This window comes from Natator depressus, chromosome 3, assembly GCF_965152275.1.
Source record: "Natator depressus isolate rNatDep1 chromosome 3, rNatDep2.hap1, whole genome shotgun sequence".
Lineage (NCBI taxonomy): Eukaryota > Metazoa > Chordata > Testudines > Cheloniidae > Natator > Natator depressus.
The window spans coordinates 65,988,730-66,003,728 of NC_134236.1; the positions used below are offsets into that span (position 1 = coordinate 65,988,730).

General features: G+C 40.2%; 1 protein-coding gene and 1 long non-coding RNA gene across 2 annotated transcripts in view; one reads left to right on the plus strand and one right to left on the minus strand.

The window, feature by feature from the left end:
• Positions 1–1,918, minus strand: part of ME1 (malic enzyme 1) — a 340,941-nt gene extending 339,023 nt beyond the window's left edge. Inside the window, exon 1 of the mRNA XM_074948045.1 lies at positions 1,703–1,918. Coding sequence (XP_074804146.1) covers positions 1,703–1,747 — 45 coding nt within the window. The 5' untranslated portion in view covers positions 1,748–1,918. The remainder of the gene's footprint in view (positions 1–1,702) is intronic.
• On the plus strand, positions 1,685–12,309 carry LOC141984725 (uncharacterized). The gene is made up of 4 exons (XR_012638788.1): positions 1,685–1,748; positions 8,399–8,454; positions 11,266–11,368; positions 12,128–12,309. It is a non-coding gene; the product is annotated as an uncharacterized LOC141984725 (long non-coding RNA).
• The last annotated feature ends 2,690 nt before the right edge of the window (positions 12,310–14,999 follow it).

Below are 14,999 nucleotides of genomic sequence, written 5' to 3' on the forward strand. Positions count from 1 at the left end.
AGCTCAAGTAAAGTTTGTATTAACTGGGTTGGTGCAGCAGGTGTCTAGTAAAATTTTACTACCCATCTGAAAATGTTATTGCACTTGTATAACACAAATCTTCATTCACAGTAAAGAGTCTCAGCCAGAAAACCCAATAGAAATCTTCCTGCCTAGCACTGAAAAGCCAAAGAGGTGCTCTTCCTTCAGGGTTGGGTGAAGTTGGGGGGCAGAAAAGGGATGGGGTTATTTTGCCTAAAAGTGGCCTTTACCAGAGGCATTTTAGCGTTCACACTAATTATGGCATTCTTAAAGTGAGGGGGTTTGTTTGTCTTGGTTATTCAGATTTTTTACATGAATGCTGTTACTCTATTTCATTTGGGGAACATCTGAAGTCCTTTATCATCACTCTTTGGATTGTTTTGTTTGTTTAATCACCTTTCATTTCAGATGATCCCAAGATACCTCACTCAAGCCTCTGTAGATGTAGATTCAAAACAGAAAATATGTGGAATCTTTGTATCCAAGATCGACCAACACTAAAAAAAGGACTATTCATCTAACTAACAAGGATTTTTACTGATAAGTCAATTCATGCAATGAAATTAGAGAAACATTAGTTTATACCAATCTATCCCCATTTTGCCATATGACTATATAACTTTATGCGTTTTAACACAAACCCTCATTAAAAGTCATTGCAAAACTAAAATAAATAATACTCACAACTCGCCAAAAGGATACAATCCCATGCAGTATTCTGAAGACCTAATCTAGACTTGATACAAGAGACTTAATTTATCACATCTACCTCTGACAGCTACTCTGAGTTTTGTCCCCTTTACACTTTAGCAACAACTGTACCGCTTGTAATGCCAATAAAGTACTTTTTATTTGAATTGTGCTATTGTACGTGCTTATTAGAACAAATACATTCACAAAACGAAAAGCAAAAAATGAGAAACAATGTGCTCAAATGAAAGTTAAATATCTTTTTCCTTGTCATCTATCAAAGGTCAAAACCTACTTCAGCATTTGATGGGGGTAAGCAAGAGGAACAGTATGCAATTGTGCCAGGTGGCAGGGGCACTTACATTTCCTCATGGACATCTCCTGAACCAACCATGGGAGCAGAGCCAGAGTGCTAGTAAAATAAATATGTTGGAATAGAGAATTTGTATGGAAACGTATCAGTATTTGAACTTTCTACCAACATCTACCTTATGGTTGCTTCCTACCCTGTCTGCCAAAAAATATGTCTGCTCTGCTTGATGGCAATACTATTATGTAGCAATAGCCTCATTTGCCCAATGAGCAAGCTGAGGCACTGGGAGGCGAAATGGCTTGCCCAGGTTCGTAAAGGGACAAGGGGTACCGCAGGGAGCTGAGCCTATATTAAGAGTCTCCTGGGCTGCAGTGGCGTTATCTACAGCAGAGGAAGCGTCAGCTGATCCGCAGGAACTTGGAAGTATCAGAGTTTGCTGCCAAGTGCTGAGTCTACAAGACAAGCGCCGCTGCCCCCACCCTGCCGGCATCCAAGGAGGCCGGTGCCCGCCCCCACGGCAGCGAGGACCCGGGCTGGCGGCTGGGCCCCCGGGAATGCCCCCCCATTACGCGCCCAGAGCCGGGGGCGGCGGGGACTAACCAACCCCACCCCCCTCCGCGGCCTTTCCTCAGCGGCGGCCCGCCCGGCCCAGGCGCGCCCGCCCACCTGCCCCGGTACCTTGTTGAGATGCGGGTTGCGGGTCACCTCGTAGCCCCGCTTCATGGTGAGCTCCGCGGGCTGGGCCGGGCGCTGCTGTCGCCGCTGCCGAGGCGAGGGTCCGCCGGGAGGGTACCGCGAGGGCGGGGAGGAGGAAGCGCCCGTGACACGCCGCCTCCAAGCCGGGGTCACCGGGGCACAAGCGCCGCTGAGTCAGCGGAGGAGCCGCTCGGAGACAGGAGCGGCGGGGGGCGGGTACCCGCGCGACGGCGCCGACTGGAGGAAGCCGAGGCCGGGTGGCAGCGGGAGCGGCCAGGGAAGCGGCGGCGGGGGGGTTGAGAGACGGGGTGTGGGTGCAGGCCATGGATCGGGGGAAGATTTGGCTGGTGATGGAGGTCCTGAGGGAGTCGGGGAGTGATGGGGGGGGGGGTGTCCTGAGGGAACTTGGATGGAGGGGGTGAGGGGGTGTTTGGGAGAGGGACTGGTCATGTGATGGTGGGGGGGATGAGGGGTGTGCCCTGAGGGAGAGGGGCTGGCCATGGGATGGAGGGGATGTGGAGTGGGGGGAATGAGGGGTGTATAATTGGGAGGCTGGGACTGGCCATATGATGGAGGGATTAGGGGTGGGGGAATGAGGGGTGTATGCTTGGGAGGAGGGCTTGGCCATGTGATGGGTGGAGAGGGGGGATGAGAGGTGTATATGCTGTGGGGGGAGGGATTTGGAGGTGTGGTAGGGGTTCAGGAAGAAGTGAAGACTTGAGGGACAAGGGAATAGGCACAATATGGGCAGGGAAGTATACTCTTGCACCCTCCTACAAGAGCTTTAGTGTGCCATCCCTCGTTTCTTGATGTTCTGTGGGCTTCTCCTGAAATATTACTTGGGAGACTTCCAGTTACCAGTCTAATTTTGTTTTCTTCAGTGATATGCTTCATATCAGATTAATGTCATTATGTCACATTATGAAAGTGTGTCATTTTTAGGTAAATCAAATGGTTTAATCTTTTATTTTTAATCTAAAGTCTCAGCTCATTTTTAAAACAGAAGAGTCAATCATTTTAACATAATTATTCGGCATTCACATGTCATTACATAATTCCATTGTATCAACTCCCCTGTTTTTCTGACAGCCCATCCAAATTCATCTCCATTACATGCCAATTGAAAATTACGGTTTAACATTTCATGAAGTGTCTTATGTTGTGCTATTCGTTTTCTGTGAAGCAGAGTACAATAAAAACCAGCAAATGTTCAGTGTTCTTAATGATAGTGTCCTGAGACAATATGGACACATCCTGAAGTCAAATCCAGGTAGCCTGTCAATGGAACTTTTCGTGGGTATAGCCATCCACCTTCACAGATTCAGTTGCAGGAATGGGGCCAATATTATTATTAAAATTGAAATCTCACCCTCATCATGCTATGTAAGGATTATGAAACCTAAACTTCCTGCTAAAGGGCCACTGTAACACGTGGCTGAATAGTGTTGTATACTTAATAGGTGCAAGTTTCTGGTCTACACAGGGTTGATGTACCAATTCAACTAGTTTGAGTAGGGGGTGTAGTTTTTTATCCAAATAATTAAATCAGTACAGTGTCTAGTGTAGCTGGAGTTATACCAATATAAAATGTGCCTTATTAATATAGCTATCTCTTCTCAGTTTACAGGTATAAGGCTATCACTGTGCCCCCACTAGAAAGGTTGTACTGCTTCTAAATATACTAGTATGTTTTTGTGTGTAGAAAAGCCCTTAAGGACTGGGAATTTACTGGCCATTACTTCTGTGTATCGCAGACAAATTGATTATGTCACAGATCACACTTACATTAGAATTTCTTAGTTTTTCTAAAAAAGTCAAATCTTTAAAGGTAATCTGAAGGGTTGTGTCCTTTTTTTATTCATTATTATTTATACACAAGGCCAGAAAAAAGTCTGTTTAGTTTTTTGGGATTTGGTATGGTTTCGGTTGGATTTTTAAACTGTACCAATACCAAAAAGCCAAGTCTGATCTTCCCTCAATTTCTTGAGGACTCATTTGTGGCAGTGCTTGGAAATGTGTATTTTGAACTTTCTCAGTTCTTAATTGAAGGGGTGGAGATGTTGAATTGTTAACAAAGAGAGCTTTCTCCCCAAAATTTATTAGTTACATAGTTAAGAGACTGCTTAAAAAGCTTTGCTGACAGTTAATCACATTTTGCTTGTTGATGTCATAAATCTGCTAATTCTGTAGGTTTCTTTAGAATTTTTTAAGCTTTCCAAGATGGACAAAATCTGATTTTTTTTTTTGGACATTAAAAAGGCAGATTTTTAAAAAAGGCAACTTATTAGGCCTCTCTTGTACCTAATAAAAAAGCAAAAAACAGGCACAAGCCCTTTTTCATACCTTTTCAGGTCACCTTTGAAGTATTTTTAATGGAATTACAATTTAATTTCTATACTTTTTGTCAAAGATAGAAAAACTTGTATTGACACAATTTCATTAAAGTGTTGCACATGGTTTCTATAAAATTTCACTGAGTTTATGCCAAAAGTCACTGAAACCAGCACCATTATGCAATCCTAAGACTACCCACGCAGAATTCTGGAGCCTCACCTTGCCAAAAACCTATGGTGACTCATCTTGCTCACCTCATTGTGAAACACCTGTTCATTTGGAATCACATTTGGGAACCTATTTTCTTTTCTGCATATTTTACCAGGCTTGAAAAAAAGTTAGCTACCAGTCCCTTCAGCACAAATATATATGTTACTCCTATCGCACCTCTCCAGAAAATTGTAACTGATTTTTGTCCTTCATGCCCACACTTTTCTTTTAATTAACATGAATGAACAAGAAAATCTCAAGGATTTTAAGGTAAATATGTGCCTGAATCCTGGGAATGGCTCTGCTTTCAGGGACAGCCCTGGTGGCTACTTTTTTTTTTTTTTTAACACATTAAAGAGTGAAGAAGCCAGCTAAGCTACTAAAACTGAAAGCATGCTGGATGACCACATATGTGCCTCAGGGACAATCTCCTGAGGTGTTACATAATAATAGTATAATCATGACAACCCCAGGAGCATTTCAGTATAGGTAGCCCTTCCAGCATGCCTAGGTTTTGTCTTCACTAGGAACAGTGGTTGAGTTTAGGTCAAACTTCGCAAATATGTGCTCCTAAGCTTGGCCTAAACTTGACCACTTTTCTTCGTCAAGACAAAGAGTCAGATCCATGTAAAGTCCAACATTCTGAACACAGCAGGGATAGACTGCTCTCTGCAGGTAAAATATTCACAGAGGAAGAGATTAAGGTGTGATTCGGTTGGAAATGCTCTATTTAGTTGTATGCAGTGTTGTTGCAATCTGCTTCTGTGGTGGAGTGTTCTTGACATGCTCAAAATCACCTTCACAAAAGAAAGACACCACCCAAGAAGTAGATCACATGATGGAATAGATCACCCATATACCAAGACCCTGCTTCAGAACAGAAATACAACCCTCTCCCCAACTGTCCTGTATGAACTTACCTGAGAGGTCCAATCCAGTAGGCAGCCTCTGAGCACACCTACCAAACTGGGTCCTGCACATGAGTTAGGTGGCCAAATACCTATCTTCCAGTATGGAAGTGCAGTATCTTTTGTTGTTGGAGATTGTTAGTACTTCTTTGAGAGGACATGATGTTGGTTTCTTTAAAGGAAGTGTGTGTTCAACCTCTGTTCAAAAAGCAATCTTTTAACAATGATAATCTCTCCAGTTCTCAATCAGTATCTAATCTTCTATTTTTGATGAAGATTATGAAAAAGTTGTGGTGAGGCAACTTTGAGTTTTGCCAAGGATTTCTTACTTCTCAGCCTTGTTTCTACAAATGATTATACTTATCTCAATGCACTAAACTAACTAAAAATACTCCTAGAATACTCAGGGAGCTTCTTGGAATACTCAAGGAACTGACTGACGCGTTATCTGAGCCATTATCCATTATCTTCAAAAACTCATGGATGACAAGAGAGATTCTAGAGGACTGAAAGAGGGCAAATATAGTGCCAATCTCTAAAAAGGGGAATAAGGACAACGCGGGGAATTACAAACCAGTCAGCTTAACTTCAGTACCCGGAAAGATAATGGAGCAATCAATCAAGTGTTGCGAGGTAGGTACACCCCCTCACAGGGTGTCGGGTCACTTGTGGTCAAAAGAAAGGGAAGAGGCTGTACGCACCTGGTTAGGTCCTATGCTGACGACCCTTACTATAAAACGTGGTAGTACAGCCTAGTGGCTGGAGTTAATAGAGTGGCCCTTCCACTCAGGGCAGCGTGGCCCAATGGCTGGAGTCAGTAAAGTCACACCCCTCTGTGGGATGGTGTGGCCAATTGGCCCACTGGGGAAGTGGGGCACCACTCAGGGGTGGGTGGCACCCAGCATAAGGGGACTCGGGCCCTCCCTGCTCTTCTGAACTCCAGCCCAGGGTCCTGGCAGTTGCAGGATTACTTGCTACTGAGTCAGCAGGGATCCTCCCAAAACACACTGACTGGTTCCCCGTTTCACCCAGTGGAGCAAAGTCTAAGTCCTCTGGGCTGCTTCCTACCCTGTCTTCGCCAGCAATGGTCCACAGTTCCCCTGGGACTCTGGGGTCCTCAAGCAGTGTAGCTCCTGACAGCGCAGCCTCCTCTATGGGTTCATCCAGCAGCCTGGAATCCATCTGGGGCTCTGCATGCCTTGGCTCTGCAGTCAGGGCCTGTAGCAGCTCCCTGGAGATAGCCTGCATCCTTTTCCTTCAGCAGCCTGACCACATCAGCCACACCATCAGAGGCTCATTCACCTGCACATCTACCAATGTGATATATGCCATCATGTGCCAGGAATGCCCCTCTGCCCTTTACATTGGACAAACCGGACAATCTCTACGCAAAAGAATAAATGACACAAATCTGACATCAAGAATTATAACATTCAAAAACCAGTGGGAGAACACCTCAGTCTCCATGGACATTCAATAACAGACTTAAAAGTAGCAAGTCTTCAACAAAAAAACTTCAAAAACAGACTCCAATGAGAAACTGCAGAATTGGAATTAATTTGTAAACTGGACACCATCAAATTAGGCCTGAATAAAGACTGGGAGTGGCTCACTACAAAAACTAATTTCCCCCTGCTGATACTTACACCTTCTTGTCAACGGTTTGATATGGGCCACCTTGATTACATTGGCCTAATTAGCACTAAAAAAGTGATTTCCACCCCTTCTTGTCAACTGTTAAGAATAGCCCACTTCCACCTTAATTGAACTGGCTCGTTAGCACTGACCCCCCCACACACTTGGTAAGGCAACTCCCATCTTTTCATATGCTGTGTATTTATATCTCCCTACTGTATTTTCCACTCCATGCATCTAATGAAGTGGGTTTTAGCCCACAAAAGTTTATGCCCAAATAAATTTGTTAGTCTCTAAGGTGCCACAAGAACTCCTTGTTGTTTTTGCTGATACAGACTAACACAGCTACCACTCTGAAACTTATAAAGTTTGTGGATGATACCAAGCTGCAAGTGTTTTGGAGGATAGGATTAAAATTCAAAATGATCTGGACAAACTGGAGAAATGGTCTGAAGTAAATAGGATGAAATCAATAAGGACAAATGCAAAGTATTCCATTTAGAAAGGAACAATTAGTCACACACATACAAAATGAGAAATGATTGCCTAGGAAGTAGTACCACGGAAAGGGATCTGGAGGTTACAGTGAATCACAAGCTAAACATGAGTCAACACTGTAACACTGTTGCAATAAAAGCAAATATCATTCTGGGATGTATTAGAAGCAGCATTGTAAGCAAGACACAAGAAGTAATTCTTCTTCTCTACTCTGCACTGATTAGGCATCAGCTGGCGTACTGTGTCCAGTTTTGGGTGTCATGTTTCATGAAAGATGTGGACAAATTAGAGAAAGTCCAGGGAAAAGCAACAAACATGACCTATGAGGAATGACTGAAAAAATTGAGTTTGTTTCGTCTGGAGAAGAGAAGACTGAGGAGGGGACAGGATTGTTTTCAAGTACATAAAAGGTTGTTACAAGGAGGAGGGTGAAAAAATGTTCTTGTTAAACTCTGAGGATAAGACAAGAAGCAACAGGCTTAAAGCTTAAAGCTTCCTAACTGTCAGGGTAGTTAAACACCGGAACAAACTGCATAGGGAGGTTTTGGAATTTTTGTCATTGGAGGTTTTTAAGGACAGGTTAGACAAACACGTGTCAGGAATGGTCTAATTATTGCTTAATCCTGCTTTTTGTGCAGGGGACTGGACTAGATCACCTATTGAGGTCGTTTCCAGTCCTACGCTTCTATGATTCTATAATATCGCTAATTTAAAATAAATTTGAAATAGTTTAAATAATAAATTTAAAATAGAATGAAATAGTTGTTTAGTTCCTCTGAAGAGACAAGCTCTGTCAACATAATGGTTTGTTGAATTAATTCTAATTTGATTTTCTTTTGAACTGTTTTTAGCAATTCCTATAAATAGCACAAAATAGTAAACCTCAGCAATTGTATCTATATGAGACCAATATTTGAAAAGAAAAATACATTGGTTGAATAGAATAAAACATGATAGTTACAATAATGTAAATAAGGTATTTCCTACCTGGTCCAAATTATTTTGCATGAATATTGCTCCACTTTTGTGAACTACTGGCATATTTCCAAAAACACACTCAAGTTAATGCATAGTGGGCTCCTTACAATTTCAGATATTGCTGACAGGAGGTACAATGGATGGTTTTGCTTTTCTGATTAGCTGTGGCAGGTATGTAAACCTATTCTCAAATAGTTTTCATGTGGAAAATTTCTGATATTTATACCAAAGATTTCTTATACTCTTGTGTAATAAAGTATGGTTCTTTCCTGCATTCCAGAATTTAATTAATTAATTCAGAACTTTCTCTATTAGTAATACCTTTTCCATGTCACAGTTTCTACAATAAGCTTCTTACAGAAACACAGAAAACTCTGTCTAAAATGTTAAAAAGACATTGTCAGATCAAATTTGGCTGAAATTTGTTTTGTTATAAATTAATTTTAAAAATTTAAAATTAGTAGAAATGATTTAATGATTTTTTTAAAGTACAATGGAAACATTTTTTAAAAAATATTCTTACAAATAAATATTTCACCCTAATGTTTGTATGCCAAACACTGCAGCATTGGGCTAATGCTTGATAACGTTAAAGTGAATTGATTTGAAACAGAAGTATAAACAACTGGTCTATTTTCCAAGCTGAGAGATGAGCAAAAATTAAACATAATAAATAGTGAATTTTTAAAATTATTTTGATTAATCTAAAGTGTTCAAGACTTATTTTTCTAAAAAAAATGATTTTTTTAAACAGGTTATCATTACCTTAAAATGACACACAGAGTACAAAAACATAAACAATGGCAATAAGACACAATTCTAAAGGAAAAAGTCCCTAAATCTATTGCAATCCATAAGGCTCTCAGGATACCCCCAAGAGGTAGGAACATCTGTATGGAGGTATAGGGCCTCATTTTGTTCAATGCCTTGGATCAAATGTATCTTTTGTAACATCATTATTTTCAGTTTAGTTACACTAGGGAGTAATTTGGACTGCTGTTTAAAAATCACTATAATGATAAAGTATAATACTGGGAGCTGATAATGTCTCACCAGTAAGGCTTTGTCCACACTACACAGCTTTTAGCGACATGGCCATGTTGAGATGTCCATGTCACTAAAAGTCAGGCATTGTAAAAGCTGTTTGTCAGCACTTTTGCCGACAAAATACTTCCACCCCCTACGAGCGGCGTTCACGTTGTCGACAGCAGAGCACTCCTGCAAACAACGAGCCGTTTACACTGCCACTTGCCGTGGCAAAACTTTTGTCTTTTGGGGGGTGGGGGGGAGAAGGCTTCTTTAAACACCTGTGAATGACAAAAGTTTTGTGGTTCAATTGGCAGTGTGGACAAAGCCTAAGAGTAGGATCTAGTAAAAGACCCAGAAGAGTATTTCTACCTGGAATGGTTGCATCAAATTTAGTTTCCAGTGATAATTTTATTAATTCTGTGAGTCCATCAACAGATTCCAAAACTGTGGCACTATCTTTAATCCCTAATAATTTGAGGCTTAATACCTTTTAACTGTAATTAGATTTAACACCTATTTAGATTTAACACCTAACCTGGGGCCAAATTCAGACTAGGTGTTAGTGGATGACACTCCACTGGTGTCTGTGAAGTTTTCCCTAGCTCCCCATTTTTCTTGTTAACTAGATTTCCTACAAAACTGTAGATAAAACAATTTTGGGAGGCTATTTAATGCACATAAAAATAAATAAAATCACCTTACACCTTTTGGATATTCATATCTTGAGAATGCTGGCCACAGCCAGCAACTAACTCGTTTGAAGCTTTTTCTAGCTCTCAGTGAAAGTATATGAGGTCCACTACTTGCAATTTATTTATCCCAATACCAGAGATTTGCTGCATGAAATTACCCAACAAGCACTGCCTGTTGCATCATGCTAAGAAATCTGTTGGTTAGCAGTCCTTGGATGCAGTTTTGATTTCCTTTGATCTTCAAAGTGATAGCAACAAGATTTTGAAGCTCTTAAAGAGACTGAACATCATGATAAATAGATTCCTATCTAATCTATCAATAACATTTGTACTGTGCCCACTCTTATCACCCCATGCTCTCAATATGAAATGGAGAGTCTTGATGGATATTTGGTAATATATAAATGATTAGCCGGATAACTAGCACTACCATTAAGCTCCAAGTGTGTCTCTTGGTATTAATCATTGGTCTTTTACATCTGAAGCTGCCAGTTTTATGGATTCATGCATGTGAGAAGTACAGAAAGAGTCCCTAATAAAAAAGCATTGCTAAGGGAGGGTTGTAAACATGTCTACTAATTGAACAGTTCTAGAACATTGTCACCACAATTAAAAAAAAAATCTGAAAGTCAGGAAGTACTAAGTTAAGGTATTGTAAGCTTAGCACCAACCTTAACTCTACTTTTCCTTGCTTTATCTTTCTCTTACTGCTAGGAAGACCCCAGTAGTAACCACTTAAAGGAAAGTTAAGTAATCCTAATTGTGTGTATAAAGTATGAGAGAATGGTCTTGTCTTGTATGAACACAGAGCCACACTCCACTTCCAGTTTATAGACAGAACAGGCAAATATAGAATCTCAGGTCCAGTTTTCTTTCTGCCATTAATGGATGTTAAAATGAATTTAATTATTTTCCATACAAAAGTTCCTAAATCCCTTCTGTTCCAATGTTTGATGCAGAATGAAGATTAGCTAATGAAGTTTAGAGTGGATTGGCAAGGAATTAGATAGAAGACAGATCAAGTTCCACCCACTATGCCCATAAGCAATGCGTGTCTCTGAGTAGTCATATTCTTTTTCCATCATTGTTATTCTTCTATTTGATTACAGGTGTTTTTCTTGTAATATAGCTATATTATATATGTGCTGCTGTTTTCTGGAACATTTTTGAATAATATTTAGAATGCACCAGAAGACTGAGATCATTTGTCTGTATTTTTTGGCATCTTTTGTTGTTGTTTGTTTGTGTTTTATGCTTACAGATACAGCATCCAGAACTCCAAATGAGCCAAAGAGCATTTTGGGTGCAAAATGCATTCAGGGGATGGACCAGAAAATAATTTTGTTCTAGGTACCTAAGTAATGGTAATGAAAATTCCAATATTATTTTAAAAGAGAATTTTGAGATATATAGTAGGAAGGCAACAATGTTCAGACTACAAAATGTTTATTTTTCAGTTTCCTTGAAACAGTCAAATGTTAAAAAGTATTTGCTCTCAGGCTGAACATAAGAATGGCCATACTGAGGTCAGACCAATGGTCCATCTAGCCCAGTATCCTGGCTTCTGACAGCGGATGCTGCCAGGTGCTTCAGAGGGAATGAACTGAAAAGGGCAATTATCGAGTGATTCATCCCCTGTCATCAAGTCCCAGCTTCTGCCAGTCAGAGGATTAGGGACATTCAGAGCATGGAGTTGCATCCCTGACCATCTTGGGTAATAACCATTGATGGACCTATCCTCCATGAACTCATCTAATTCTTTTTTGGACCCACTTATACTTTTGGCGTTCACAACATCCCCGGCTACAAGTTCCACAGGTTAACTGTGTGTTGTGTGAAGAAGTACTTCCTTTTGTTTGTTTTAAACCTGCTACCTACTAATTTCATTGGGTGACCCCTGGTTCTTGTGTTATGTGAAGAAGTAAATAACACCTCCTTATTTGCTTTCTTCTTACCATTCATGATTTTATGGACCTCTATCATATCACCCCTTAGTCGTCTCTTTTCTAAGATGAACAGTCCCAATCTTTTTAATCTCTCCTTGTATGGAAACTGGTCCATACCCGTAATTATTTTTGTTGCCCTTCGCTGTACCTTTTCCAATTCTAATATCTTTTTTTCAGATGGGGCAACCAGAATTGAATGCAATGTTGAAGATGTGGGTGTACCATGGATTTATATAGTGGCATTATGATATTTACTGTCTTATTATCTATCCCTGTCCTAATGATTGCTAACATTCTGTTAGCTTTTTTAAGTGCTGCTGCATACTGAGCAGATGTTTTTAGAAACCTATCCATGATGATGCCAAGATCTCTTTCTTAAGTGGTAACAGCTAATTTAGTCTATGATTTTGTATGCATAGGTGGTATTATGTTTTCCAATGTGCATTACTTTGTCCTTATCAACTTTGAATTTCATCTGCCATTTTGTTGCCAGCTCACCCAGTTTTCTGAGATCCCTTTGTAACTCTTCAGTCAGCTTTGGGCTTAACTATCTTGAATAATTTTGTATCATCTGGAAGCTTTGCCACCTGCTGACTCTTTTTTTCCAGATCAGTTCTGAATATGGTGAGCAGCACAGGTCCCAAAACAGATCTTTGGAAGACCCCGCTATTTACCTTTCGCCACTGTGAAAACTGACCATTTATTCCTTGCCTTTGTTTCCTGTCTTTTAACTATATACTGATCTGAGAGGACTTCTCCTCTTATCCCAAAGCTTACTTTGCTTAAGAGCCTCTGGTGGGGGACCTTTATCAAAGGCTTTTGAAAGTCCAAGTACACTATATCCACTGAATCACCCTTGTCCACGTTTGTTGACGCCCTCAGAGACTTCTAATAGATTGGTAAGGCATGATTTCCCTTTACAAAAGCCATGTTGACTCTTCCCCCAAAATATTGTGTTCATGTATGTGTCCATTAATTCTGCTCTTTACTATAGTTTCAACCAATTTGCCTGGTACTGAAGTTAGGCTTACTGGCCTGTAATTGCCAGGATCACCTCTGTAATCTTTTTTTAAAATTGGCATTACATTAGCTAGCTTCCAGTTAGCAGGTACAGAGGATGATTTAAGCAATAGGTTACATAGCACAGTTAGTAGTTCTGCATTTTCATATCTGAGTTCCTTCAGAATGCTTGAGTGAATACCATCTGGTCCTGGTGACTTACTTGTATGCCAAATATTAACCTTAAGCACATTTTTATGGTTAGATTATAAACTTCTAAAGATAGGTGTTTACAATAGATATGCTGACACAAGCTTTATCAGAGTGGCACAAATAGCACCACTGTAATAAAATACCATAAATTATAAGGCAGAGATTTAATGAGTGCTTATGTAATAATTCTTAGCTTTTGCACAACACTTTTCATCTTCAAAGCATTTCACAAACTTCAACTAATTAATCTTTACAACACCCATTCTGAGGCATGTCGCTATGTTCTATTACCCTCATTTTACAAATAGGGAAACTGAAGCAAAGAAGTATAGGCCCAGTCCTGCAAAGTGCTGCACAGTCTCAGTTCCCATTAACTTGGGAATGAAGATCTCCAGGCCTTTACAGGACTGTTGCCTAAGTGATTTTATCAAGGCCACGGTAGGAAGTCAGTGCCTAATCTACAATTAAATAATCAACAAATCCTTTTTTCTTTGTTTGTCGTACCATGCAAAGACTCCAAATAAGAATCAAGGCCTCATTGTACTAGGCACTGTAAAAAGACAGTCCCTGAAAAATGGAGGTTTTTTTACTCTAAGGCCCCAATCCTGCAAACATTTATGAATGTGAGTAAAGTTACATGTGTGAATAGTCCCATTTAAAATTTAATAGCCAAAATTTGCAGAAAGACCACACTTGCTGAGCTTCTTCCTAATTCTGGCAAATACAGTAAAGGGGATTAATGGGAAAAGATGGCAGATTAGCTGGGTACATATCTGCTTAGCCACATGCAACGCACATGCAAGTTGGTGTGGAAAAATAACTAATAGTGATTTTATAGTGCTTTTCTTCATTCAAAACTTCTTTGTGTCTCAACCAGTATTTTTCACATTCAGCAAAATGCACATTCCTCACTGAGGAATACATATAGTGTGAGCCAAATTTTACATTTTTAAAATGTCAAGTGGTTTGAGTTATCCAAGGTCGAAAAGCATCTACAATGCTTTTTAAAATATCTGGAAAGCATTTTTTGTGCTGACTTATGGCTTTTATTTAATAGAAAGGATTTCCTGGTCTGATAACAATTGTGAGAGATTTAATCCCAGAAGATAATTTTGAAGAAAGTTGTAAATCATGTAGAATGTAAGTACCATCTCAGCCACAACTGAGGTTCCTAAAGAGATTATCTTGACCAGTTTTATTTTTCATGAGACCTTCTATAATGTATTTTTGAAGAACCCTGTATAACCCATAACATAAAGCATGTGTTACACTTGCATAACACTACAGATGAACTAACAGATCTTGTGCCTTGTCTGATGGATTCCAGTCAGCAACTGTAAATCTCATATCTTTTTCCTTTTCCACTATTTTTCTTCTTCATATTAAGCTTTTTATATTAACTTTGTATTATTGACGTCCTTAGCACATGTCTTAACCAGACCTCAATGCTCTACAGCACCTGCCAGCTTTCTCTTAAGTAGCTTTCTCTTTTTAAGTAATCCACCAAATCCTTGTTGTTTTTCTATGTCAGTGTGCTGAAGTGGGGTTTTTCCCCTTGCTATGTTGTACGTGAGCCTATGTGAGTCTTACTGTTTTGCATGAATACTGTGTGTATTTCATTTTCCCTGTGTATTACCCCAGTGTATATGTGGTGGGAATAAGGGTGTGTGACTTTTGCTGAGACCCTCTGGGGCAGGTGAGGCTGCTTCAGCAGCCTGCACATAAGCAGTGGACGATGCCCTTCGTAACCTGAGAGCCAGGAGGGAGATGCGATCAGGTGATACTTTGCCTGGGAAGTAAGACAAAGACCAGAGGAGGGTCAATGGGGGAGTCAGAG